General features: G+C 50.7%; 2 protein-coding genes across 3 annotated transcripts; both read right to left on the bottom strand.

The window, feature by feature from the left end:
* Positions 1–25: 25 nt before the first annotated feature.
* LOC116629122 (V-type proton ATPase subunit S1) lies at positions 26–7,715 on the bottom strand. Its single transcript, XM_032399419.1, has 10 exons — positions 7,513–7,715; positions 7,132–7,258; positions 4,689–4,763; positions 4,210–4,403; positions 3,695–3,735; positions 2,793–2,878; positions 2,112–2,350; positions 1,455–1,502; positions 1,136–1,367; positions 26–877 (listed from the first exon to the last, which is right to left on the bottom strand). The coding sequence occupies exons 1-10, from the start codon at positions 7,653–7,655 to the stop codon at positions 668–670; spliced, it is 1,395 nt and encodes a 464-aa protein (XP_032255310.1). The 5' UTR covers positions 7,656–7,715; the 3' UTR covers positions 26–667.
* Positions 7,716–19,593: 11,878 nt separating this feature from the next.
* LOC116629123 (tafazzin) lies at positions 19,594–23,319 on the bottom strand. 2 transcript variants are annotated; one of them, XM_032399420.1, is made up of 7 exons: positions 22,701–23,319; positions 21,798–21,878; positions 21,686–21,727; positions 21,434–21,496; positions 21,185–21,237; positions 20,687–20,764; positions 19,594–19,892 (listed from the first exon to the last, which is right to left on the bottom strand). In XM_032399420.1, exons 1-7 carry the CDS (start codon positions 22,720–22,722, stop codon positions 19,623–19,625), a joined length of 609 nt encoding a protein of 202 aa, XP_032255311.1. In that variant the 5' UTR covers positions 22,723–23,319; the 3' UTR covers positions 19,594–19,622. The 2 variants fall into 2 exon arrangements, with proteins under 2 accessions (XP_032255311.1, XP_032255312.1); XM_032399421.1 differs by having other exon boundaries at positions 19,710–20,535.
* Between the last annotated feature and the right edge of the window lie 3,349 nt (positions 23,320–26,668).

The following is a 26,668-nucleotide window of genomic DNA, read 5'->3' on the forward strand; positions in this document are numbered from 1 at the left end:
CCAGTGCAGAAATGAGTGACAAGAGTTCTAAGCATGGCAACCTGTCTTTATTTCATTAAGAAGGAAACCACCGAGAAACCCAGGCTCCTGCCAAGCACCTGGCCGGAACATGCCAGAAAACCAGTGATCACACCCAGGCCAGCTGCTGCGGAGGTCCCTTCCTTCTCAGGCCACAGAGAGAAACCCCAGTGTACTGCTTACTATTAGCACAACATCAGCAAAGGACAATGACACCAGCCACGCAGGACAGTTAAACAGTACTTCCACCCCCCGAACTCCAGCTTCTAGGTGCTACAGGGAGCCCCACAAAGCCTGGGGAGGGAGCATTTGCTACACAAAAGCACTATAAACAGCAAGGGGTGAAGATGCAGAGATGAGAATAAATAAGGGGGAGGTGGGGGGCCCTAGAACTCATGTCCTCTCCCCCCTATGATGACTGGGCCTGGGGGATTTGTCTACTATCTATGAAGAATATGTACACCTTGTTGGTAGAGATGGGGGGTGGGAAGCCCCTCAGTGGGTTGAACAGGGAACAAGACAGGCTGAGGGGAAGTGGGGTTCATGCTATGGTAGGAAGAGGGGAAGCCCTTCAGTCCAGTGTGCCTCGAGGTGGGAAAGCAACAACTTGGACACCATCACGCCTGCAACCCCCCCCACAGGAACAGGGTCACACAATCTGGGTCAAAGAGATAGTGGGGCCCTTGTGGTCGTCAAAGCGGTCCATGGTCTTGAGACTGAGGATCATGTGTAAGCCATAGGTGAAGATGAAGAGCATGAACAGGGAAGTGAGCAGCCCCATCCAGATGCCTGGGGAGAAGAAGCCCGCACAGTCGCTGGCGTAGGAGAACTGCTCGCCGGTCACGTTGAAGGCTTGGATCTGTTAGGGGATGCAAAGGACCGTGTGGCCCCACACACAGGGAGACCCAGTGAGGGCTGGGGTTCCCAAGTTAGTGGGTAGTCCAAATCTCGTGGGATGAGAGCACTGCGGGGACAGACGTCTCAACTACATTCCCATCCCCCATGCCCAAGCCCAAGCCCAAGCCCAAGCCCAAGCCCAGACCCAGAGATGCTCAGACTCATCCGGTCTCTGCTCCCTCCCTCCTGCTATCTCCAGTCTGGGCCCCACGTTCCCTACCTGGAAGTCCTGAAGAGTCATCTGCCAGAGAGAGGGCTGCAAGTGGGGCACGAGGAGATTGCCATTCTTGCTAAGGCTGCTGACATACTCGCAGTGAAAGGAGTAGACACTGGGCCCCGTGACCTGGGAGGCATTGAACTTGGCAACAGAGCCGTTGCTGTGGATTTCAAGGCGCTCCATGGTAAACCAGTGCCGGGCAGACACTGGGTAGAAGCGGTTGGCCAGAATGAACCTGAGGGAGGCCATGTGGGGTGTCAGGCAGCTGGGCAGGCTGGAGCCATGCCGGCCTGCCCACATGTCAACCGCCCCTCAGACTCACCTGAATGTCACTGTGGTACCAAAGAGTTGTTCATAGGTCAGTGAAAGCCTGCAGGACCAGAGTAAGAGGTGAGCTGTCAGGCTCTGGGAGGGCCTTTAGCATCTAGCAGCAGAGCAAGTCCCTCAGGTCTACTCTACCTCAGAGCCACCTTGAAGAGGCAGTGTCCTCACCTGACAAATGGCAAAACTGAGGCCCCATCACATCGAGGTCAGAAACCAGCACCCAGGTTCCCTACCTCCAGCTAAAAGCACCTTCCTCTGGTTTCCCTGAGCCCACTGCCCCTCCTTTCAACTCCCCCTTGGGATTGCTGAGAAGCATAGATTGGACTTTGGGGATAAAGGTGGTCTCTCTCGCCACACAGGGAGGGTACAGAAGCCCTCGAAGAACTAACTCAGGCCTGGTAGACACCCTTGGGCAGTCACCCTGAGGCGGTTCAAGGGTGGGGTGGGAGAGAGGAGTATCAGGTTCCCCAGTGATTGGGCAGTGTTAACAACCAAGGTTCCAGGCAAGGACTAGAAGGCATGGAGAGACAAAACTCTGAGCAAGCCCCATCCCAAGAGCCCTCCACCAGCCCCACCCCACGATCCCACCTGCTTCCCACAGTGAACGACCCCCCAGCACACACACCCACCTGCAGTGACAGGTACTTGCCCTTACCTGGCAAAGGAGTCATTCCAGAAGGAGCCCGTCAGGTTGAGCTCCTGGACCCCAAAGGTGAGGGAGGTCAGGTCCTCCCAATGGTCCCTGTATGCCACCGAGAAGTTCTGGGCCCAGAACAGGATCCGAGGGGCAGTGTCATTGTAACTCACAGGGGGATGGACCACAGCTGCCACTGACTGTTTCTGCAGCAGCTGACGACCTAGCCCCCCAGCCACCATGGCTACATCACGGGCCACCTGCACAGAAAACCCACAAGCCTTCTTTCAGCGGCCCTGAGAGCACGGCCCAGAACCAAGCCACCTGCCCTCACTGTCCCCACCGGGCACCCTCTCCAGCAGCTGCAGTCCTACTACTCATACTCAGAGGCCCTTCCTCCAGGAAGCTCTTCCTGGCTGACCCCTAAGCCGCTGAGATCTTCCTAGTCTCTCCAAATTAGGAAAACTTGGGATGTATTGTCTGAATACGCCAGCCCATAAGGCCCACTGGGCAAGATGGAAAGCTGCAGCCTGGAAGGAGGAAGCATGACTTCCCGGTTCATCCTCGTCCCCCCACACAGGCCCAGGGAAGAAACCAGCCCCCCTAAGGCCCTCCACTCTGAGCCGTACACCCTCCAAGCCCACTCACCATGTGGCCTCTGCCCACACCTCCCAGAGCCCTGCCAAAGGGTACATTACATACCCTGGAAGGGCGCACCGCTGTGAGGGCCGCTGTGTATGGGACGTCTTCAGACCGGAGCGTGCTCAGCACCTGCCCAATGACCTCATCTGAGGAGCAATGGGGAGAGCAGAGAACCAGGTCACGGGCAGCTACTTACAGTAACATCGCAACGCCTGCTGGACACCGTCTGGCCGTCCCACAGCACGAGACAGCAGACATGAGGCTGTGCCCTTCCATGTGCCACATTAGTGGCCTCTCTTGATGCTGTTTAGTGGGATCACCTCGTTGAGGTAGGGACCACCAGATGTCTGCACTGTCAAGTCTCCCACCCCTGGCAACTGACATGTCCTCTGTGGTGGGACACTGAGACCTTCACAGAGCTGGCTCCCATCAACCTTCACTGGTGTTTTCAGTTTCCATCAAGGATCCCTAAGAGCAGCTACTTCTTACCCCCCCTGCCCCCCCCCCCCCCCCCCCCCGGGATACCTACGGCCTCAGTAGTCTGCTCCTTAATGCCAAGCCCTAACTAAATTAAATGAGAAAAGACCGAGAGATCTAGAAAACTCCAAATTCACTTATAGGTTTTCAATGACCTTTCCCTGGGGAATGACTGTCCTTTATAGCAGAAGAGCAGTCCTCAGCACTGGTTTTTGAAACACTGCTGGTCTATTAAACCCCAAACACTAAGATTCGCACTGCTGGAGTGGAGACTGACTCCACGGGCTCTCACACGGAAGGCCCCAGCTGAAGAGGGGTGAGGCCTGGGGGGGGGGGTCTGCATTTCTCTGCTCAGCTGCCAGTTGTTCTGAGAAGCAGGAGGGCCACCCTGGGAGTGGAGAGGGACTCAGGAGCTCTGAGGCAGCTCTCTGCAGCCAACGGCTAGATGAGGCTAGAAGATGTGTGCCCTCCCTGGCCCCACTCACCGTTGCCTGTGAGAACTTCCCTCGGTGCCATCAGACCTGAGCTGCGGAAGGGAGGCAGCGCATTAGAGCCCCGCAGTCCAAACAGCTCCCCACCGCCTTGGGACACCTCCCCTCCCCTCCTCCAGGCCACCGTCCTTCCCTACTAGCCCCATTCAGCAGCGCACTCTAGTTGGGGGGCTCTGGAAGCCACGCTCACTCCTCCCTCTGCACCTCCGCTCACTACATGGCCCTGCCCTTGCCCCTTCTGCCCCAGCTTCACGGTCGCACTCAGGCCCTGCCAGCCACTCTGTGGACGCGTCCCAGCTAGGGGAGTTAGCCCCCCACCAGCAGGGCCCACGTCGGCCTCACTCAGTACCAGGCACTAACGCCTGATTCACCGCTGACCAGAGGCCCTTCCCGCCTCTTCTGGACATACAAGGCACGTCCTGATACGGCTTCAAGGTACTGAACAGGAGGACTGTTGCCTCTGGCTGAGTTGCGCTCACCGCTCTCTGGGCTCCGAGGCTGGGACATACCTGGATGTGTAGGGCAGGCGGATGAGCAGCAAGGCCGGGAGGCTGGCATTGAGTTTCAGCTCCCGCAGGGTGGCCAGGTCCACATGCAGGGGGCTGGCGCCGAGCTTCTCCTGCAGGTAAGTGGTCAGAGTGCTGACCGCATACCAGTCGACAGCAGGAAGCACCAGAGAGGAAGGGGCCAGGTCCAGGGCATTCTGGGGGCCAGGGAGAGGCAGAAGGATGAGTTAGCAAGGGACCAGTGGGCCTGGGCCAGCCCCCAAACCCCTCTGGCAGCCCTCTCTGGCAAGGCACACCCATACCCACACCAGGGTCTTATTCGAGGTCAGGAAGAAGACACCCCACATTCCTGGCCCCTGACACCTCAGGCCTTTCTACCCCCAAAGCCAGCACCTCTGGTTCCTAAGGGGACAGTATTTATTGTGTTGGGGGAGGGAGTGCACGGCAGCCCCCATGGCCCTTGGCTGAGAGAGGACTCTTACCTCCAGGTTAGCAAAGGCACTATCCTGCTTGTTTCCAAAGACGCCACCATAGGCTGTGAAGTCCTCAATGCTCAGCTAGTAGGGAAGCAGAGAAGACGCCTCAGGAGGCGGGGCCAGGGCAGGGGCAGACACCTTCCCTGCCCATTTGCAGGGACAGCAAAATCTCATTTACAATCAGATAGGTTCTGGTCAAAAGACTGAAAAAAGGCACGTTTGGGGGTAGGGAGTGGAGGAATGGAAGGTTCTCTTTTTGTCTTTCAGCATCCTCCTGGTAGGGTGAGAAAACATGGAAGGTAGTCATGGGGTTGGGAGGAAATCTGCGGGCAGCTGACTTGTGGTAACCTCAGGATTAAGAGTCAGCCACCTGCCTTCAGATGAGGAACTGGGTAGGGAATAGGGAAGCTGGGGGAGGGGTTGGGGGCAGCGAGGAACAGTCACTGCAGGCCCCTCCCGCCCCGCCACCGTCCCATCCCACCCCCAGGGCGGAAGTCAGAAAAAAGGGGAACGTGCAGGCCAGTTGCAATGGCTAGCACTGCCTATGTCCAGTCTGGACAAGATCCTTTTTAAAAGAGAGCAAGAAGTTCCTTCCCTGCCTGGTTTTGGTGGAAGTGGGGAGAGAGGTGAAGATGTTGGAATATGCTGGAGAAAGCACTGAAGTCTTCTGAGCACTGCAGACCACAGTAACCATGACCACATTCCTTTTCCTCTACAACCTAGAGATGTCCTTCAACTCCTGCCCCTCCACCCCGACTCCCAGCTTCCTCTGGCTTTTCCCAGCTAGGCCCAGAGGCAATCTTAGTTTCCCTAACCTCATTCTGTTTAGTATACACACTTGCCCAGCCTCCTCTCCCTTCTAGACAGGAATCCTAATGCTGTTGGGCTGCCTGGGTTCTCATTCTGAAAGCCCAGGAACCACTGTGTCCTCTCGGTACTCCTTGCTCAAGACTGCCTAAAGCCTCCTGCCACATTTAGACTGCAACCACCCTTCTCCCCCTCATCGCCTGGCTACCTGGCTAACCATCCCCTACCCCTTTCTCTCCCTCACTACACTCCAGCCACACCAGCTCTTTCATGGGCTCACCAAGAGCACTCCTTGCCCAGGGCCTTTGCACCTACTGTTCCCTCTGCCAGGAACGCTCTTCCAGCCATACCCACATGGCTCTGTCCCTCCCTCCATTTAGGTATCTGTTCAGATATCCTTCCTCAGTGAGCCCTTGCCTGATCATCCTTATCTTCAACAGCCAATCAATCATTCTGTTCCCTTGGCCTGCTTCCTTCTTCTCTGAGAACTATAGCATTGACATTATGTCATACACCAACTTAGCATTTACCTGTTGCCCTCACAAGAATGTCAGCTTCCTCCAGGTAGGGGCTTGGGTTATTCTGCTCACTGCTATGTCCCCAACACCTAATGCCTGGTACATAGTGGGCAGTCCATATTTGGCAAATGAATGAATGGATGAATGCCATAAGGGGACCCCGGATAGATGTTTTACAAGGATTGTAAGAATTGCTCCTCAGTCTTCTGATACAGGTGGTATCTTCATTTTACAGATGAGGAAACTGGCATTCACAGATTATCTCAGACGTCCAAAGGCTGGTAACTAGTAGAACGAGCACTGAGGTCCAGTCTAGCTACATTATTCACCACCTCGTGGAAGGACTACAGCACTATCCGCCCACAGAGCAACAGAGCAAGACCACAAGAGGAAGGAGCCACACAGGCCACCACCGAGGAAGGAATAAGCAGAGGCTCGATAACCTCCCAAACGCCAATGCTACACTGCCCTAGAATCTGCTCGTGGTCCATATGCTTGCTTTGGAGGCAGAGACCTGCATGGCAGGGAAACTGTGTGCCAGAGCACAAGCGGGGGGTGTCTCACAGACTCAGGCTGGAGCCAACTGTGGTGTGCATAAGCCACGGACCATCAGCCAATGGCTGCACCTCTACCAGCCTTAGTTTCCTTGGCAGTAAAACCAAGCTAATGGCATCAGCTTAGCACAGTGCATATGAAGCACTCGATAAATGATCATTTTTCGATTATCTCTATTATGATCATTAAAGTTAGAATCACAACTCTGTCACCCATTAGCTGTGTGACCCTAGGCAAGTCATTTACCGTCCTTGCGCGTAAGTCTTCCCATCTGTAAAGAGGGCTGATAATCCCCACCACACAGAGTAGCTCAGATAAGCGCTTGGTACTCAGTAGGCATCTGGCCTCTGACCCCGGGGCTTCAACCCGATTAAGTCAGTGCCATTTCAAGGCCCTCCCCGTTCCCACGGAACCGTCTCCTGCAGGCCTTCCCAAGAGAAGAGCCACACGTCCCTACAGTTGGGACAAGGTCACTGAGGCTTCCCGTGGGGAATGGGCCTCAGTGTCCTGGGCGGAGGGGCCTGACTGCTTCCCGATGACCGAGGGAGAGAGGGCCGGGGCGGGCGCACCTTGTCCTGCAGGAACAGCAGCACATTCCGGGGGCCCAGCTCCAGGGCGGGGTCTAAGTAGGTAGACAGCTGCATGTCGCTGGTGATGTGGCCCTCGTGGGTGGTGGCCGCAGGACCCCACAAGTCCCTGGCAGGGGACAGAAGAGCTGCTGTCAAGTGGGGGCGCACGGCTTGGGGTCTGAAGCTCACGGGCTCCCGTCGTGATGCGTGGGGCCCCGAGTCCTGGCCCGGCTGGCTCGCTACGGGCCGCCGAGGAAGGGACAGCTGCCCCCTGCCCCCCTCGGCCGCCGCCCGCTGAGGACAGCCCTGGAGCCGGGCGAGGGCACCGCAGCCGCCGCGGCGCGCAGCGCAGCCTGCCCCGGCCCGGCCCGCCACGCTCACCGGTCACTCGACCACAGCACCAGCGGCACCTGCTGCTCCGCCGCCGCCACCGCCATCAGCAACAGCGGCAGCCACCGCATCTGCCAGAGCGCTGGGGCCTGCCGCGTCCCCGCCTGCACCCGAGACGCCGCCATCGCCGCCATCACAGCCTCGGCCTCCCCTGCCTGGGCCGCCGCTGCCGCCGCACATCAGGTGACCGTCGCCCCCGCCCGAGCTCCGCCCCGCGCCACCATTGGCTCGGGCGCAGGCCTGCTCGCCAGGTCCACAAATGATTGGGCTAAGATCACGCCACTCACGGCCGCTCCTTTTCACGGATTGGCTGTACGTGTCTCCAGGCGCGCACGCTCCAAGTAGGAAAGGAGGCAGGGCGGAGCTCCGCCGGCTCCCACCGCGCGCCGCTGACACCGCGGGCTCCAGACGGGAGTGGGGCGGGGCTGGGACTGTTGCGCTCTCTCGGTCTCCCCCCCGCGGGGCTTCGCGTCTCCCTGCTTTAATCTTCCTTCCGCTTAAAATTTCCTACAGATGGACTCTCCCTGAGACAGGTGAGGAGAGAATGTCCAGAGGAACGTCCAGCACTGAAAATGGGCAGGGAGGAGGAGGGTCTAGAAGAGAGATCAGAAAAGGAGCATCAAGGAGGAGGGGAAGAGCCAGGGACAAGTGTGGTTTCAAGGACACCAAGATTAACAATGTCAGTGTCAACTGCTGCCAGGAAGCAGGTGAGATGAGGACAGAAAACTGTTTCTGGAGACTTTGGCAAGAGCGATGTCAATGGGAGGAAGGAGACATGGTTGTAGATTGTCTTTTCTCGAAGTTTGCTTTAAAGAGAGGAAAGAGAGTGACAGCTAGAGTCAGAAGGTGGGAGACACCGCCTCAAACGAATTGGAAGACTTTTTATCTTTTTCTCTGCCATTTTTGATTTCTCAGATTGGTGACTATTAGAAACAAAAAGCGGGTAACTATAATCAAATATTGAACTCCTGTTAAGGATATGTACACTGATTGATTTAGGAGGAGGTGAACTGATGCCCGCAACTTAGTTTGAAATGCACCAAAAATAAAATGGAGGGAAGTGTGACTACAGATAGGTTTGTGAGAAAGCAACAATAGTAAAACGTTAATGGCAGAACCTAGGGGGTGGATCTATGGGTGGGCACTGTAAGCTTTTTTTGACCTTGCTATATGTACTGGATTTAACGGTGACCCCCTGGAATTCATTATCCATTCTGTAAGTGTGACCTTATTTGGAAATAGGATCTTTGCAGATGTGATCAAGATAAGGTCATGCTGGATTCAGGTGGGCCCTAAACCCCGTAACTGGTGTCCTTATTAGAAGAGGAAGATTTGGACACAGGGAAGAAGGCCACGTGACAATGGAGACAGAGTGTTGCAGCCCCAAGCCAAGAAACCCCTGGACCTGCCAGAAGCTGGAAGAGGCGGGAGTCTTCCCTAGGGCTTTCGGAGGGAGTGTGCACCTACCTTGATTTTGGACTTCTAGCCTCCAGAACTGGGAGAGAAGAGATTTCTCTTGTCTTAAGCCAGCTGGTTTGTGGTAATCTGTTACAACAGCCCAAGGAAACCAATACACTGTATGTTTGGCATTTTCATAATAAAAATATAGAGAGAAGAAAGTATGATAATGCCCATTGTCGGCAAGGATGTTGGGAAGTAGAGTCTCACTTACACAGTGGTAAGAGGATCAATTAGTAGAACATTTTGGGGGGATGATTTGGCAGCATCTAACAAACTGCAAAATGTGTATGACCTTTAACCAAGCAGTTTCCCTTTTCCGGATCCAGTCAACGGAAATACTCAGCTGAGCACAAGCTGCATCCACAGAGAGGTCCACTGCGGTACTGTATGTGGCTGCAGTTAAGCTGGGTGCTCATGATTGACACCGGGACGCTACACCCAGCCGCTGCGGCTGCCGCCCCTGCCGCTCAAACACCAGGACATTTGTGACTTAAGCCAGGAGGCTGCTGAAGAAAAGCACCACACGCAGGGCCATGCCTCTCGTTAGCAGAATTCGGCTTGCACGCAGAGCCCTTGGTACAGTGTGGGATCCCGCAGGAGGGCTGGATGCCGGGAGCCAGCTCACAGTGTACAGCAGGACTACTGCCCAGCCCTGTGTGGCTGACAGCTCACTGATTGCCTCTGCTTGTCAGAGAAACTGCTTGAAAGAGCTTGTGGTTGTGGTTGTCACAAGTGTGGCTCAGCCTGGGACAGTGGCAGTTCTGCCTGGGGAGAAGAGGTGAGCTTGACAGGACATGGTCGAGGAAAACAGTGTCCGAAGGTGGCTCTTGGGTCTCTCTGAGTTGGGGACTGAGAGGTAAAGCCAGTTGGGAACAGTTAAATTTAGGGTGTTGTGGGGCCCCCAAGTGGCAATGGCAGTGTCCAGGCCAGCTGCAGGGAGGGGTTTGCACTGGAGCTTATTCTATCCCCAGAGGGCTTTGAAGCCCTGCTGCCATTATCTGATTTTTATTTTAAAGGGCTGATCTGGCTGTGGTAAGCAGAGCAGACTGGAGGGGGTAAGAATGCTAGCAGAGACCAGTAGGAGGCTGTCGCCTCTCTGGGAGAGAGATGACAGGATGACAGGAGCTTGGCCAGAGTAATGGAGGGGCAGAGAGAAGGCTAGAGAAACCAGAGGCTGGTTCCTCGCCATTGGTCTGGGACTGAGGTTTGACCAAGTGGCATGATGGCAGGATGGGGGCAGGGGCCCTGGGAGCAACTGAACTGAGAAGTTGGAGCCAGAACCAGAGCTGGGGCAGCCAGCGGTGGGGAAAGGAGGGACCAGCCCACCGCACGACCCTGGGGCTCAGTTGCACTCCCTCATTCAGTCACTCACCGAAGTCCCGGAGAATCTGCCTGGGCTGGTGCCCAGTGGGGAAAGAAACAAGAACCCTAAATGGCATCCCAGTGTAGGTGAAGTCCTCCAGGCCCAGGACAGACCCAGCAAGTCACACAGTTTGGGAGGAAAGTTCTATGACAGTGCCACAGGAAGGAGTAGAAGAGGTCAAGGGCAGGGATGGACGCCCTGGGGACCAGGAGAAGGTGACACAGAATGACAGGAGCCAAACTGAAGAACACAATAAGCACTGTTTAAATCAAGTTTTGAAGCAAAGGCTTTCTCACAAATGTGATCTTGCTGGCCGGCAGTGTGGTCGAAATGCTCTCATCCTCAGTGGGGGAGCTCACCTGTTGCTGCTTTTATTCCTCTCTCAGTTGTCAGAGGTCCTTGGAGTGGCGACCCTCGAGGCTTCCTAAACGCTTGCTCTGGGCCAGGCACTGAGTCAGACTTGGACCACCCCCCCAAAGTTCACAATCTGACCTAGAGGAGATGCAGGACAGTAGGTCACAACACAGGGTGATGGATGTTGAAAAGGGGGAGAGAGGGCCCGGAGGGAGGCACAGAGAGGGGCACCCGCTTGAGGCTGGTCTGACCAGGAGGTGACATCTAAGCTGAGTGACTCACACCGATTGTTGACAGTACCGATGAGGACCTTCTGTCTGTGGGCTTCATCTTTAGGGTAAAAGCTTCAGGAATTCATTAAAACCCTTCTGGGCCCTCATCACCCCCGTGTCTTCTTAAATTGCTTTAATATAATATTGGACGTATACCAAAATATGTATAATATCTATGTGCTACACAGATTACAGACGTGTTACATGTATACGTGTAATCTAATTACCTGTATGTGAAGTATGCAATAAAAGGAATCCTCATAAACCTGCCCCGGACTTCAACAGGCCACTGCCAATTCCTTGGCCAGGCATCTGTGTCTCCCAAATCTCATTTTTCTGCCTCCCCCCAGAAGTCATTGCTAGCCTGAATTTGGTGTTCGCCTTTCTCTGGTTTTTCTTAGCAGGTTGACCACTTATGTATGTGCCCATAAACAGTCTAATGCTTAGTCTCCTTGTACTGGAGCTCGATGAAATGGCACCGTCCTGCCTTCCACAACGGATGGCTTCATTCTCTCAGGGGCCGACACCGGGGGTGCTTCCTGTTGCTCCCATTTTTTTTTTTTTTTTGCCGTGAGGCCCTTCATGACCTACGAATGCCAGATGTCTCAGGTGCCCTGGGAGACGGCATCACCGTTCACAATTATTCAGCCTTCTCCTTCCCTGTAAGAGCAATTCTCCTTGCCCACTGCCAGGCAGGAGAGGACCTGGAGGTGCCAGATTTAAGGATGCCCCCACCATCGCTGTGATCCAGGGATCAGAAGACACCGTGGCTAAGTGGGAGCCTTTCAACCCCCTGGAGGATTGCTGTGCAAACCCAGAGCCCCATGCTGAGTTTGCTGTGAGGATGAGAGGAAGGGGGCCGCCACCTCACTCCCGGATTCCCAGTCACCCCAAGTGCGGGCCCCCAGCAGGATGGAATCCACACCCAGGGCCCACTCACCCTGACCACGGCGCCGCCCTTCCCAGGCTCGCCTTGCCTGCACGCTGGCCTGACCCACATGCTGACCACAAAGATGGAAAAGGACAAAAGCACAAAACAAAGATATCCAGTGCAATGACATATCAAAGCAAACACTCCCTTGGCATCGTCCAGTCCAAGAACTCGAATGTCTATACTCCCAAATCCCCTATCATTCCTCTCTAATCGCCTCCCTCTCACTTCCGCCAAAGTGACCGTGAACCTGATTTGTATGATCCGCACTTTGGTTCTTAGGATTTTACCAATTGCATTAATTTGTTCCAGCTGTTTTAACAAAATACCACAGACTGCGTGGCTTATCAACAGCAGAAATTTAAAACATAATAGTAAAAAGAAAAAAGAGGGGAAAAAAAAGAAAAAGAAATTTATTGCTCATAGCGCTTGAGGCTGGAAGTCCGAGATCAGGGTGCTGGCAGGGTGGGTGAGGACCCCCTTCCAGGCTGCAGATCTTGCATTGTACCCTCACTTGGTGGAAGGGGCAGGGGAGCTCTCGGGGGCCTGTCAGGAAGCACTAATCCCAATGATGAGGGCTCCACCCTCAAGACTTAAGCACCTCCCACAGGCCCCACCTCTTAATACCATCAGGGCATTAGGTTTCAACACATGAATTTGGTGGGGGTGGGGGTGGACACAAACATTCAGACCATAGCAGCGGTTAAGCATGCATCTCTAAATATGATGGCTTTGTTGTGTCTATCTGGGGACTTTCTATACATGGAATTATTCAGTATTAGATTTTGCGTCTAGATTCTCTGCTCAAGAATGGGTGGTTAATGCCAGTCATCGCTTAATAGCAATATTGCTGCTTGGCATTCCCCTAGATAAATATTCTGCCAGCCACTGAGCTCCTCCACCGGTGAGGAGGTTTCCCATTTGAGTGGTTTCCCACTTTGGTCAGTAGAGCTAACAGTGCTGCCAACAATTGTGTATACGTCTTGTGTGCATATATATGTGCTTTTCAATGGGCATATACCTAGCTGGGGAATTGCTAGGTCCTAGGGTACATGTACTGGGTTGAATAATGTCCCAGAAAATTCATGCCCACCTGAAACCTCAGAATGTGACCTTATTTGGAAATAGGGTCTTGGCAAATGTAATTAGTTAAGATGAGGTCATGCTGGATTCGAGAGAGCAAGCCCTAATCCAATGACAGGTGCCTTTTTATTTATTTTTATTTTTTAAAGATGTATTTATTTGAGAGAGCACGGGGCAGGGGGCAGAGGGGCAGAAGGAGAGAGAGAGAAGAGCTTCAAGCAGACTCTGCGCTGAGCACAGAGCCTGACGTGGGGCTCGATCTCAGGCCCCTGAGATCAGGACCTGAGCCAAAACCAAGAGTCTGACGCTCAACCGACTGCGCCACTCAGGTGCCCTGGCTGGTGCCTTTTTAAGAAAGAGAAAAAGAGGGGTACCTGGGTGGCTCAGTTGGATAAGCGACTGCCTTCGACTCAGGTCATGATCCTGGAGTCCCGGGATCCAGCCCCGCATCGGGCTCCCTGCAGGGAGTCGGCTTCTCCCTCTGACCCTCCTCCCTCTCATGCTGTCTGTCTCTCATTCTCTCTCTCTCAAATAAATAAATAAAATCTTTAAAAAAAAAGAAAGAGAAAAAGAGGGGCGCCTGGGTGGCTCAGTCGTTAAGCATCTGCCTTCGGCTCAGGTCATGATCTCCAGGCCGTGTATTCAAGCCCCGCATTGGGCTCTGTGCTCAGCGGGGAACCTGCTTCTCCCTCTCCCTCTGCCCCACCCCCTTGCTTGTGTTCCCTCTCTCACTGTGTCTCTCTTTGTCAAATAAATAAATAAAATCTTAGAAGAAGAGGAAGAAGAAGAAAAGACACAGACACAAAGAGGAGAAAGTGATGTGGAGGGGAAGGCAGAGATCAGGGGTACTTGTCTACAAGCCAAAGAATTAAGCCAAAGGGTTACTGGCCACCACCAGAAGCCAGGAGAGAGGCAGGGAACACATTCACCCTCAGAGCCCTCAGAAGGAACCAACCTTGCCCACACCTTGACCTCGGGCTTCTGGCCTCCAGAACTGGGAGAGAAGAAATGGCTGTTGCTTTAAACCTCCCAGTTTGTGGTACTTGGTTACTGCAGCCCCAGGAAACTCACAAGGTGTATATATTTTCTTTCAGCTCTACCATTTGTCATTCCTCTTCTGTGAAATGCCTGCTCCTATCAATCTTCCATTTTTTCTTTCTTTTTTTTATTTTTTTATTTTTAAAGATTTTATTTATTTATTTGACAGAGAGAGACACAGCGAGAGAGGGAACGCAAGCAGGGGCAGTGGGAGAGGGAGAAGCAGGCTTCCCGCCGAGCAGGGAGCCCGATGCGGGGCTCGATCCCAGGACCCTGGGATCATGACCTGAGCCGAAGGCAGACGCTCAACGACTGAGCCACCCAGGCGCCCCTCTTCCCATTTTTTCTTAAGTTGGCTCCAGGCCCAACATGGGGCTCAAACCCATGACCCCAAGATCAGGAGTTGCGCGCTCCACCGACGGAGCCAGTCAGGCGCCCCTCCTTTTCACTCTCTTAATGAGGTTTTCTGATGAACACAACTTCTTAATTTTAGTATAGTCAAATTTACCATTTTTTCCTTTATGATTAATATTTTTATGTCCTTTTTAAGAAACCTCTCCCTGCCTCCAAGAGTATGGAAATATTCTCTTACATTATCTTTTAGAAGTTGTTCTGTTTTTCACACTTTTATGGATGGTGTGAGGGGTAGGGTCAACTTTCTTTTTTTCCATAGAGATCTGCAGTTGTCCCAGTACCGTCTATTAAGATGAACATCCTTTTACCCACTGTCTGGAAATGCTACTTTTGTTGTATACTAAGTGTCCATATAGCTGTGGATCAGTCTTGGGGCTCTCTATTTCATTCCCCTGGTCAGTTTGTCTATCCAACACCACACTGCCCCAATTACTATAGCTTCATAATAAACTGATGCCTGGTAAGGCAAGTTCTCCCACCTGTTCTTTTTCAACAGGCTCTTCTTGGGCTATTGTGCTTCCATATAAATTTTAGAATCAACTTGTCAGATTGATTAGATGATTTCTAAAATCTTGATTGTTTAAAATTGTAGTGAAGTATAAAGTTTGCCATCTTAGCCAATTTTTTATTTTAAGTTTTTTTCTTGTAAAATATCCATAATATTAAATTTACCATTTTACCCATTTTTTTTTAAGTAGGCTCCATGCCCAACACGGGGCTTGAACTCATGACCCTGAGATCCAGACCTGAGCTGAGATCAACAGTCAAACACTTAACTGACTGAGCCACCCAAGCGCCCCACCATTTTATCCATTTTTAAGTGTACAGTTCAGTGACATTAAATACATTCATATTGTTGGGCAACCATCACCACAATCCATTAGCAGAACATTGTCATCATCCCAAACTCAAAGTCTGTCCCAACTAAACACTTCCTCCCCATCTCCCCCTTCCCCCAGCCCCTGGCACCCACCGTTTTATTTTCTGTCTCTATGACTTAGACTACTCTAAGGACCTCAAACAAGTGAAACAAATCATAAAGTATGTGGCTTTTATGTTTAGCTTACTTCGCTCAGCATAATATTTTCAAGATTTAGTCACACTGTAACACATGTCAGAATTTCTTTCCTTGGGGCGCCTGGGTGGCTGAGTCGTTAAGCGTCTGCCTTCGGCTCAGGTCATGATCCCAGAGTCCTGGGATCGAGCCCCACATCAGGCTCCCTGCTTGGCAGGAAGCCTGCTTCTCCCTCTCCCACTCCCCCCTGCTTGTGTTCCCTCTCTCACTGTCTCTCTCTCTGTCAAATAAATAAATCAAATCTTAAAAAAAAAAAAATTCTTTCCTTTTTGTAGCTGAATACTACTCCACTGTGTGGCCACATTTTGTTTATCCATTCATCTGTCCATGGACACTTTAGTTGTTTCCACCTTTTGGCTATTGTGATTAATGCTGCTTTTAACACTGGTGTACAAATATCTGCTTGGACTCTGATTAGCTTTTGATTGGAATTTAGTCTATATATTTATATTTTAAGATTTTATTTAGTTATGTGAGAGAGAGTGAGTAAGAGAGCACAAGTGGGGGGAGGAGCAGAGGGAGAGGGAGAGTGTGGAGCCTGACATGGGGCTCAATCCCAGGACCCTGGGATCATGACCTGAGCCGAAGGCAGACACTTAACCGACTGAGCCACCCAGGTGCCCCGAATCTATATATTTAATAGATCAATTCTGGAGAACTGACATCTTTACTATTATCAAGTCTTCCTGTTCATGAGCATGGGATCTTTATTAACTTAGGTCTTCTTTAATGTCTTTCAACAAAGTGTTAAGATTTTCCTCATATGGGGTGCCTGGGTGGCTTAGTCGGTTAAGCATTCGACTCTTGATTTCGGCTCAGGTCATGATCTCAGGGTCGTGAGATTGAGCCCCAAGTCAGGCTCCACACTCAGCGAGGAGCCTGCTTGGGATTCTCTCTCTCTCCCTCTCCCTCAGCCCCTTCCCCCTTGCGTGCTCTCTCTCTCTAAAAATAAACTAAAATTAAATTTAAAAAAATATATTTTCCTCATATGGGGGGAGGCGCCTGGCTGGCTCAGTCAGTAGAGCATGCGATTCTTGATCTTGGGGTCGTGAGCTCAAGCCCCACATTGGGGGTAGAGATTACATTAAAAAAATAAAATCTTAAAAAAAGATTTTCCGGGCGCCTGGGTGGCTCAGTCATTAAGCATCTGCCTTCGGCTCAGGTCATGATTCCAGGGTCCTGGGATCGAGCCCCGCGTCGGGCTCCCTGCTCCGTGGGGAACCTGCTTCTCCCTCTCCTGCCTGCCGCTCCCCCTGCTTGTGCTCTCTCTCTGTCAAATAAAAAATAAAAAATAAAAAATATTTTGGGTCACCTGGGTGGCTCAGCCGTTAAGCGTCTGCCTTCGGCTCAGGTCATGATCCTGGGGTCCTGGGATCCAGCCCCGCATCGGGCTCCCTGCACAGCGGAAGCCTGCTTCTCCCTCTCCCTCTCCCCCTGTTTGTGTTCCCTCTCTCGCTGTGTCTCTGTCAAATAAATAAATAAAATCTTTAAAAAATAATAAAAAAATCTTTAAAAAATGGTATAATTCTTTGCTGCTGGTGTGTGTATAGAAATACAATTGGTATTTGCATATATTGATTTTATAGGTGGGAAACTTTCTAAGTCCTTATTTCAAAAAAAACTATAAATTCTTTTGGGTTTTCTATGTAGACAATCCTATAATCAGCAAATAATGAATGTTTTCTTTCTTTCTTTACAATCATTATCCTTTTGACTTCCTTTCCTTGTCTTACTGCTCTGGTACCACTAGTACACTGTTGAAAATTGGCATCCTCATTTTGTTCCAAATTTTGAAGAGAATGTTTCTAAAATTTCAACATCAAAAATAATTTTTACTCTAGTTTTTTTTATAGATAGTTTCCATCAGATTAAGAAAGGTTTTTTTTTTGTTTTGTTTTTTTTTTTTTGTAGACAGACTCTTTCAGATTAAGGAAGTTCCCTTTGGGGCACCTGGGTGGCTCATTCGGTTAAGCAGCCACCTCTGGATTTTGGCTCAGGTCACGATCATAGGGTTGTGAGATGGAACCCCGCATCAGGCTCCGTGCTGGGTGTAGAGCCTGCTTAAGAGTCTCTCTCTCCCTCTCCCTCTAGTCCTATCTCTCTCACATAAATAAATCATTTTTAAAAGATTCCCTCCTATTGATAGTTTGCTAAAAACTTTTAAAATTACAAATATGTTATGAAGTGCATCTTCTGTATCTATTGAAATAGCCATATGGGTTTTCTCCTTTATACAGTTAATATGGTGAGTGGTATTAGTAGATTTCACAATCCCAGGACAAGCTAAATTTTGCTGTGAACATAAAACCACTCTAGGGGCGCCTGGGTGGCTCAGTCGTTAAGCGTCTGCCTTCGGCTCAGGTCATGATCCCAGGGTCCTGGGATCGAGCCCCGCATCGGGCTCCCTGCTCCGCGGGAAGCCTGCTTCTCCCTCTCCCACTCCCCCTGCTTGTGTTCCCTCTCTCGCTGTCTCTCTGTCAAATAAATAAATAAAATCTTTAATAAATAAAACCACTCTAAAAAAATTGTCTATATGAGGGGCGCCTGGGTGGCTCAGTTGGTTAAGCGACTGCCTTCGGCTCAGGTCATGATCCTGGAGTCCTGGGATCGAGTCCCGCATCGGGCTCCCTGCTCAGCAGGGAGTCTGCTTCTCCCTCTGACCCTCCCCCCTCTCATGTGCTCTCTCTCTCATTCTCTCTCTCAAATAAATAAATAAAATCTTTAAAAAAAAAAAATTGTCTATATGAAAAAATCAAATTGCAGCATCTATACAGTAAATATCTGTAGTTGTTTGTTTAAATGGATATATGTGGGAAAAGTGATATTGTATTTGGACCTGCAAATGCAAATTGGCCAACAGTCTGTGTTCCCCCTGCCCGAGTGATTTTTTTCCCCTTCTGTTTTTTTTTTTTTTTTTAAAGATTTTATTTATTTATTTGACAGAGAGAGAGAGAGCAAGAGAGGGAACACAAGCAGGGGGAGTGGGAGAGGGAGAAGCAGGCTCCCCGCGGAGCAGGGAGCCCGATGTGGGGCTCGATCCCAGGACCCTGGGACCATGACCTGAGCTGAAGGCAGATGCTTAACGACTGTGCCACCCAGGCGCCCCTCCCCTTCTGGTTATTTTTAAAAACCTTGTATTTGGAAATAATTACAGATTCACACACAGTTACAGTCCTGATCATCTTTGAATCTTCTATTCCCGCTGGCTCACTCTTGTGGTTCCATCCTTTCTTTCCACATTTCTGTTACTCTCCATGATCTGTCCGACCCTGTCAATGTCAGAAGCTCCTACAGGTCTCAGCCTGTTGTTCCTGTTGATGCTTCGTTTCCTTATGTCTGGCGATCTTTGTGAAGTGTTTTGGGTTGATCTTAACTTATGGATGGGCTGGAGACCTAAACTGAGCTCACTTTTCTCTATAGGATTTTGCTATTGCTTCTACCAGGAGCACCACCACCCCAGCCTCTGCTCCTACCGAGGGTCTGAAGCTCAATCAAGGTGTCCCCCCTCTCACCTGGCATCACAGCGCTTGTTGCTCATGGTGGCTTGCTGGGCCCTTTAGAGACCTTGTCCCTCCCGGGAACCAGCCTGGGGAGGATTGAATTGCTATTTGCTTCTCCCTACCTTACTAGATTTGAGTTTTGAAGCAAGTGCATTAGCCTCACTCTGCCTCCTTTGCGAAATAAGATTAATCCCTACTTTTGCTGGTTTGTTATGGGGATTACAGATAATGACTGAAGGTTTGTTTTGTTTTGTTTTTTAAGTAGGCTCCAAGCCCAGCATGGAGCCCAACACAGGGCTTGAACTCACAACCCTGAGATTAAGACCTGAACTGTGATCAAGAGTTGGACACTTAGGGGCGCCTGGGTGGCTCAGTCAGTGAAGCATCTGCCTTTGGCTCAGATCATGATCTCAGGCTCCCTGCTCAGCGGAGAGTCTGCTTCTCTCTCTCCCTCTGCTGCTCCCCCTGCTTGTGTGCTCTCTCGCTCTCTCTGTCAAATAAATAAATCTTAAAAAAAAAAAAAAAAAGAGTTGGACACTTAACCAACTAAGCCACCCAGGCGCCCCGAGAATGACCGAAGTTTTGAGTGAGAGCTTGACGCCCATCTGCTCTAAGGGCCCAGCATTCCTGTCCAGCAGCCACCTCCCATCCCTACCCCTATGAGGAAGCCAGAGGTCAAACACAACACAAATGCTTTACTGGTTACAAAACATGAAAACCCAGGCCCCATGGGACTCAAGTGATGCCAGGGAGGTGGAAAAGACAGAGCAGGTGGTGAGCCCCGGCCCGTGCAGGCTCCGTTCAGCTGGGTTCCACTTGTGGCAAAAGGCTGCTCTTCTGCGTGCAGCCCAGGGTTGGGCCCTGCCTGAGGACCCCAGGCCTGTGGGAAGTGTGGGCAGAAGGAAGAGGTGGCTGATGGCCATCCCTGAGGAGGTGGTGAGCAGCTCCCAGGTTGGAGCAGGTGGGTGAATGCCAGGCCAAGGGCCTCACAGACCCCTACCCAAAGTTCTGGCCTGGCCACCTGCCCCCCTTCAAGTACCCTCCATCCTGATGCCAGCCCTGGAAGAGAACACCTGAAGGCAAGAAAGGAGGAGGCCCCTGCCAAAATTTCTTCTTCCTTTCGTGGCCAAGTGGGAGGAGCAGCTGAAACCCCTCCTTCAACTGAAGAAGCTGAGCAGAGGGAATGCTCACCAACTAGGACAGGATACCCATTAGGGGTTATGCACAAATCTGTCTAAAAAAATGTATCTGACCTCAAAACATCAGTCCATCCCCCAGTTCAGCTGTGCTGGGCAAGAACCCAAGGGCAGCACTGAGAGCAGGCGCCTGGGGCTTGGGTTGGAGCTGCCTCTTTCCTGGGCCTGGTGGCCAGCCGCCCACTTCCAAGAGGAAGCGAGGGCAGGATCTGGGTGGGGTGATGCCTATCTCCCGGGCTGCAGGTGGTTGTGGAGCTGCTCCGCCTGGATCTTCAGGCGCTGGAATTCTTCCTGAATGAAGTCAGTCAGAGCTTTGCGCATCTCCACCTGAGGGGAAGGACTGGGGCTGGCCTGCAGCCCTTGGGGAGCTTGGCCCAGGGGCCCTGGGAGGCTGAGGGTGCCGGGAAAGGCTAAGACAGCTACAGGGCAGCCCAGGGAAGCAGGGAAAAGAGTGGCGCAGGGGAGAAAGACAACTCACAGCCGACTTGTTCTCCGCCCGGAGCCGTTCGAGCACAGGCAGAGCACTGAAGGGCTTCCCGATCAGCACGGTGATTTTCTGTAGGGAGACCAGCCACCATCAGGTGACAGAAACAGGGAGAGTGCCCACAGCCACGGTCCAACCACCCCAGAGAGCCAGAAGCCAAGTCCTGCCCCTAATTTGCTGCGTGCTCCCTCATGGCCACGCTCCCTCTTTAAAACGAGGTGGTCAGGCTCAGTGACATTCAAGTCCTGCAGTCCATGCTCTAGATGTTCTGTTCTGCTCAAACCCCACGGCTCACCCCCACCCAGCCTGATTTCTTTTGTTCTCCTTCTACCGGCCTTGGTGCCAGGAAGTCCCTCTCTCTGTTCCACTCAGTCCCCCTGTTGCAGCTTCAAGCTCAGCTCCTCCTGAATCTGGCCTCAGTAGTGCTGAGTGGGGGACACGAAGCAGATGGCAGACAAGACAGACAGAGGAGGGTCAGCAGCTCCTACCCACCTGTCCAAAGCGGGGGAAGTAGGGCGGGCTGTTAGGAAGGACATCATTCATTCCTGCAGCACAATGGACAGAGGCCAGGAAGCAGGCATGGGGTGGAGCAGGGCAGCCTGGGAAAAGATGAAGCCCCAGCCCCCGCCACCCCAGGTGCCCTCTCCCTGCCACCCAGTGGAAACCCTCCCAAAGCTAGGGAAGCCCCCCCGCCCCGCCCCCATCCCCAGGCTGCAGACCTGGCCCAAGAAGGATGCTCACCGACATGCCACAGTGGCAGAATGACGGGGTTGAGATGACACTCGGCAATGAGGCGTCCGATTCCTGCCCAGGGAGAGGCCGCAATGTTGGCACGAGCAGAGCTCCAGTGCCAGCCTATAGCAAAGCCAGCCCTGCCCGCTTCCAATTCAAACCAACTGCCCCGGTCCAGCCCCGCAAGGCAAGCCCTTGGTCGGCGCCTGCCTCCGTCCTGCTACCACCAGCACCCCCCCCCCGCCAGGCGGCAGTGCCTACCCCACTTAAAGCGTAGGAACTCAGAGCTCATGTTCACTTTCCCTGTTGAGAGAGAGGACAGAGGTGAGGCTTGGGAGCTGGGGGGGTGTGCAACCCTGCCAACTCCACTGACCTTCTGGGAAGATGTGCACCCAGTCCCCGTGGTTGAGCTTTTCCAAAATGAAGTCCATTCCCTTCTGGTAGACGCCATCTCCTGCCGAGAAAAGGCCTGCACCATCAGTCCCCGTTCTCCCAGGGCTCCCTGCTTGCAACAGCTCAAGGACAACCTCATCCCCCACTGCACCGGCCACATGGACACCCTCCAATCACTGTCTCCGGGGACTCTGGCTGTACTGTGGCCCTCGACATCCTTTGTTCAATAATAACCTCTAAACCTCCAAGTACCCGTCGTGTGCAAGGCAGCATCATTGTCTCCAACTGTCTCGAACTAAAATTCTGAACTGGCAATTCCTCCACCAGCCTCCAGCCCCACCTTCTGCCTGTCGGTCCCACCACCACCTCACCCGCCGAGCCACGGACACCTGCGGTACGCACCCTCGCAGACCCCTGGCTCTGCTCACCACTTTCCTTGCCCTCCCTTCCTCTTCAGCTCTTGGAGCCTTCTTTCTCCTTGGGATGCAGATGCACCGCCCCTGGGGCGAGCCTACCATCTGCTGCCCCTGGCCCAGAGGGCACTGCTGGAGCAAACCACATCTATTCATGATTTCCAGCCCGCACCTGGGCCCCAGATCCTCGACAGCAGCCCTTTCCTGAGGTCTCAGCTAGGCCAGTCCCCACAGCCATTCCTCACAGGCCTCCCAGCCCTGCCTGAGCCCTCAGCCTCCACCATCCCTCCCTCCTGCTGACCGCTTCGCCCCTCACGGGGCTCCCCCTGAAACTAGACTCTCATTATCTAAGCCTCTTGGGAAAGGGAGAACATTTGATGCAATACATGGTGTCACTGAGAGTTGGGAAAAACTCAAACTTGCTAGGCTGAAAAAAGGGGGGATGAATTGCCCCCAAGGCTAACACTCACCTTGGAGACACCTGGAGGCCATGACACTGGACCCAGGTGGCCTGGCAGCTAGCAACAACACAGATACAGATGCCTAATGCTATGTGCTGGCTTTCAACTGGGAGTCCTGTGGAGACAATCTGTGACTACAGGCAGTAAGAATCTCCTCAACCTTGTCCACATAGTGGACTGTGACAGACAGACTTATCAAGTAGGGGAGACCTATCATAAAGAGGAGGAGACACACATTGGGACTATCTCAGGTCAGTGCACCAAGAAATGGACTTTTAACCTGTTCTCTGCAAGGCCGAGTGTTTAGAAGGTGCTAGTGGGGCATCCAGGAGTCTCAACCCAAGCCAACCCAATGGGGCCCTGGCCCAGCAGCTCCCTCAGGGGCTACAGTTAAGGAGCAAGCAGTCACCACAGTTTCTCAGGGTATCATGAGAGCGGGGGCTTCCCTACCTGGGATAGCATTACCCGGTAGGAGGGGGGCTTCAGAGGGGTTGTCTCCAGCTCTGCTAAACCCTGCTAATGCAACTGAGCCATCCGCCTTGAAATCAAAATTATACTAAACTACAATGCTCCTAATTCTTTGGGACACAGCAAAAGCAGTTCTTTTTTTTTTTTTTTAAGATTTTATTTATTTATTTATTTGAGAGAGAGAATGAGATAGAGAGAGAGAGCATGAGGGGGGGAGGGTCAGAGGGAGAAGCAGGCTCCCTGCCGAGCAGGGAGCCCGATGTGGGACTCGATCCTGGGACTCCAGGATCATGACCTGAGCCGAAGGCAGTCGCTTAACCAACTGAGCCACCCAGGTGCCCCGAGCAGTTCTAAGAAGGAAATTTATAGTGATACAGGCCTACCTCAAGAAACATGAAAAATCTCAAATAAACAATCTAACCTCACACCTAAAAGAACTAGAAAAAGAACAAAGCCTGAAGTTAGTAGAAAGAAGGAAATAATAATTAGATCAGAGTGGAAATACATGAAATAGACTTAAAAAATCAATGACACCAAGAGCTGGTTCTTTGAAAAGATAAACAAAATTGATAAACCTGTAGCTAAACTCATCAAGAAAAAGAGAGGACCCAAATAAAATCAGAAATGAAAGAGGAGAAAGAACTGATACCACAGATACACAAAGGATTATAAAAGAGTCCCATGAAAAAGTATACAACAACAAATTGGACAACCTAAAAGAAATAGATACATGTTCAAAACAGAATCAGGAAGAAATAGAAAAGCTGAATAGGCTACTAGTAAATGATTATTTGAATCGGTAATCAAAAAACTCCCAACAAACAAAAGTCCAGGACCAGACGGATTCACAGGTGAATTCTGTCAAACATTTAAAGAAGAGTTAATACTTATTCTTCTCAAACTATTCCAAAAAATAGAAGAGGAAGGAAAGCTTCCAAATATATTCTATGAGGCCATCATTACCCTGATACCAAAACCAGTCAAAGACATTACAAAAAAGAGAACAAGGCCAATATCCCCAATGAACACAGACGTAAAAACCCTCAACAAAATATTACCAAACTGAATTCAACAACACGTTAAAAGGATCATTCACCACAATTGAGTGGGATTTATTCAAGGGATGCAAGGATGGTTCAATACCTACAAATCAATCAATGCTATAGACCCCATTAACAAAATGAAGGATAACAATCATACAGTCATCTCAATAGATGCAGAAAAAGCATTTGACAAAATTCAACATCTGTTCATGATAAAAACTCCCAACAAAATGGGTTTAGAGAGAACATAACTCAACATAATAAAGGCCATATATGACAAACCACAGCTAACATCATGCTCAAAGGTGAAAAACTGAGAGATTTTCCTCTAAGATTAGGAACAAGATGAGGAACAAGATGAACAAGATTAGGAACAACTGTCCACTCTTGCCATTTTTATTCAACATCATACTGGAAATCCTAGCCACAGCAATCAGACAAGAAAAAGAAAAAAGAGGGGGGCCTGGGTGGCTCAGTCAGTTAAGCATCTGCCTTTGGCTCAGGTCATGATCTCAGGGTCCTGGGATCAAGGCCCACGTCAGGCTCTCTGCTCAGCGGGGAGTCTGCTTCTCCCTCTCACTCTCCCTCTGTGCTTTCCCTCTCTCTTTCAAATAAATAAATAAAATCTTAAAAAAAAGAAAAAGAAATAAGAGGTATCCATGTTGGTGAGGCAGGAGTTAAGCTGTCTCTATTTGCAGATGACATGATACTATGCATGGAAAACTCTGAAGACTCCACCAAAAAGCTATTAGAAGTAATAAATGAATTCAATAACATTGCAGGATACAAAATTAACATACAGATGGGGTGCCTGAGTGGCTCAGTTGGTTAAGCATCTGCCTTCAACTCAGGTCATGATCTCAGGGTCCTGGGATCGAGCCCCACATCAGGCTCCCTGCTCAGTGAGGAGTCTGCTTCTCCCTCTCCCTCTGCCTCTGCCCCTCCCCTCTAGCCTCATCCACTGAGCCATGGACACCTGCAGTATGCACCCTCACAGACCCCTGGCTCTGCTCACCACTTTCTCGTGCTCTCTCTCCTTCTCTCTCAAATAAATAAATAAAATCTTTAAAAAAAATTAACATATAGGGGTGCCTGGGTGGCTCAGTCAATAACCGTCTGCCTTCAGCTCAGGTCATGATCCCAGGGTCCTGGGATCGAGCCCTGCATTGGGCTCCTTGCTCAGCGGGAAGCCTGCTTCTCCCTCTCCCACTCCCCCTGCTTGTGTTCCCTCTCTCACTGTGTCTCTCTCTGTCAAATAAATAAAATCTTTAACAAAATAAAATAAAAAATTAACATATAGAATCTGTTGCATTTCTATACACTAATAACAAAACAGCAAAAAGAGAAATTAAGAAAACAATTTCCATTTACAATTGCACCAAAAAGAACAAAACACCTAGGAATAAACTTAACCAAGGAGGTGAAAGACCTGCACTCTGAAAACTATAAAACACTGATGAGAGAAATTGATGATGACACAAACAAATGGAGAGATATTCCATGTTCATGGACTGGAAGAATTAATATTGTTAAAACATGCACATGACCCAAAGCAATCTACAGATTCAATGCAATCCCTATCAAAGTACCAACGGCATTTTTCACAGAACTAGAGCAAATAATCCTAAAATTTGTATGAAACCACAAAAGACACCAAACAGCCAAAGTAATCTTGAAAAGGAAGAACAAAGCTGGAGGTATCACAATCCCAAATTTCAAGAGATACTGCAAAGCTGTAGTAATCAGAGCAGTATGGTACTGGCACAAAAAGACACACGGATCAATGAACAGAATAGAGAACCCAGAAATCAATCCACACTTCTATGATCAATTAATCTACAACAAAGAAGGCAAGAATATTCAATGGGGAAAAGACAGTCTCTTCAACAAACAGTGCTGGGAAACCTGGACAGCCACATGCAAAAGAATGAAACTGGACCACTTTCTATCACCATCACAAAAATAAACTCAAAATGGATGAAAGACCTAAATGTGAGGCCTGAAACCATAAAACTCCTAGAAGAAAACATAGGCAGTAATCTCTTTGACATTGGCCTTAGCAACATTTTTCTAGATATGTCTCCTCAGGCAAAGGAAACAAAAGCAAAAATAAATATTGGGACTCATCAAAATAAAAAGCTTTTTGCACAGCACAGCAAAGGAAAACATCAACAAAACAAACAGGCAACCTACTGAATGGGAGAAGATATTTGCAAATGATATTTCCAATCAAGGGTTAATATCCAAATATCCAAACTATATAAAGAACTTATACAACTCAACACCAAAAGCCCAAATAATCCAATTAAAAAACCTAAACAGACTTTCTCCAAAGAAGACATATAGATGGCTAATAGACACATGAAAAGATGCTCAACATCACTCACCATCAGGGAAATGCAAATCAAAACCACCATATCACCTCCCACCTCTCAGAATGGCTAGTATCAAAAAGACAGGAAATAA

Source organism: Phoca vitulina, unplaced genomic scaffold, assembly GCF_004348235.1.
Source record: "Phoca vitulina isolate PV1807 unplaced genomic scaffold, GSC_HSeal_1.0 scaffold292, whole genome shotgun sequence".
Lineage (NCBI taxonomy): Eukaryota > Metazoa > Chordata > Mammalia > Carnivora > Phocidae > Phoca > Phoca vitulina.

Bases quoted from the DNA above. Each gene is read 5' to 3' on its own strand.
- LOC116629122 (XM_032399419.1), bottom strand. From the start codon at position 7,655: ATGGCGGCGATGGCGGCGTCTCGGGTGCAGGCGGGGACGCGGCAGGCC. The intron at 4,404-4,688 runs GTAAGAGTCCTC...CCTGGCCCCCAG, and splicing joins GTGCCTTTGCTAACCTGGAG to AATGCCCTGGACCTGGCCCC. The intron at 1,368-1,454 runs GTGAGTCTGAGG...GGCCTCCCTCAG, and splicing joins GGTACCACAGTGACATTCAG to GTTCATTCTGGCCAACCGCT.
- LOC116629123 (XM_032399420.1), bottom strand. From the start codon at position 22,722: ATGGCCTCCAGGTGTCTCCAAG. The intron at 21,497-21,685 runs GTAGGCACTGCC...CTCCCTGGGCAG, and splicing joins GTTCCTACGCTTTAAGTGGG to GAATCGGACGCCTCATTGCC. The intron at 20,765-21,184 runs GTGGGTAGGAGC...GTCTCCCTACAG, and splicing joins ACTTCCCCCGCTTTGGACAG to AAAATCACCGTGCTGATCGG.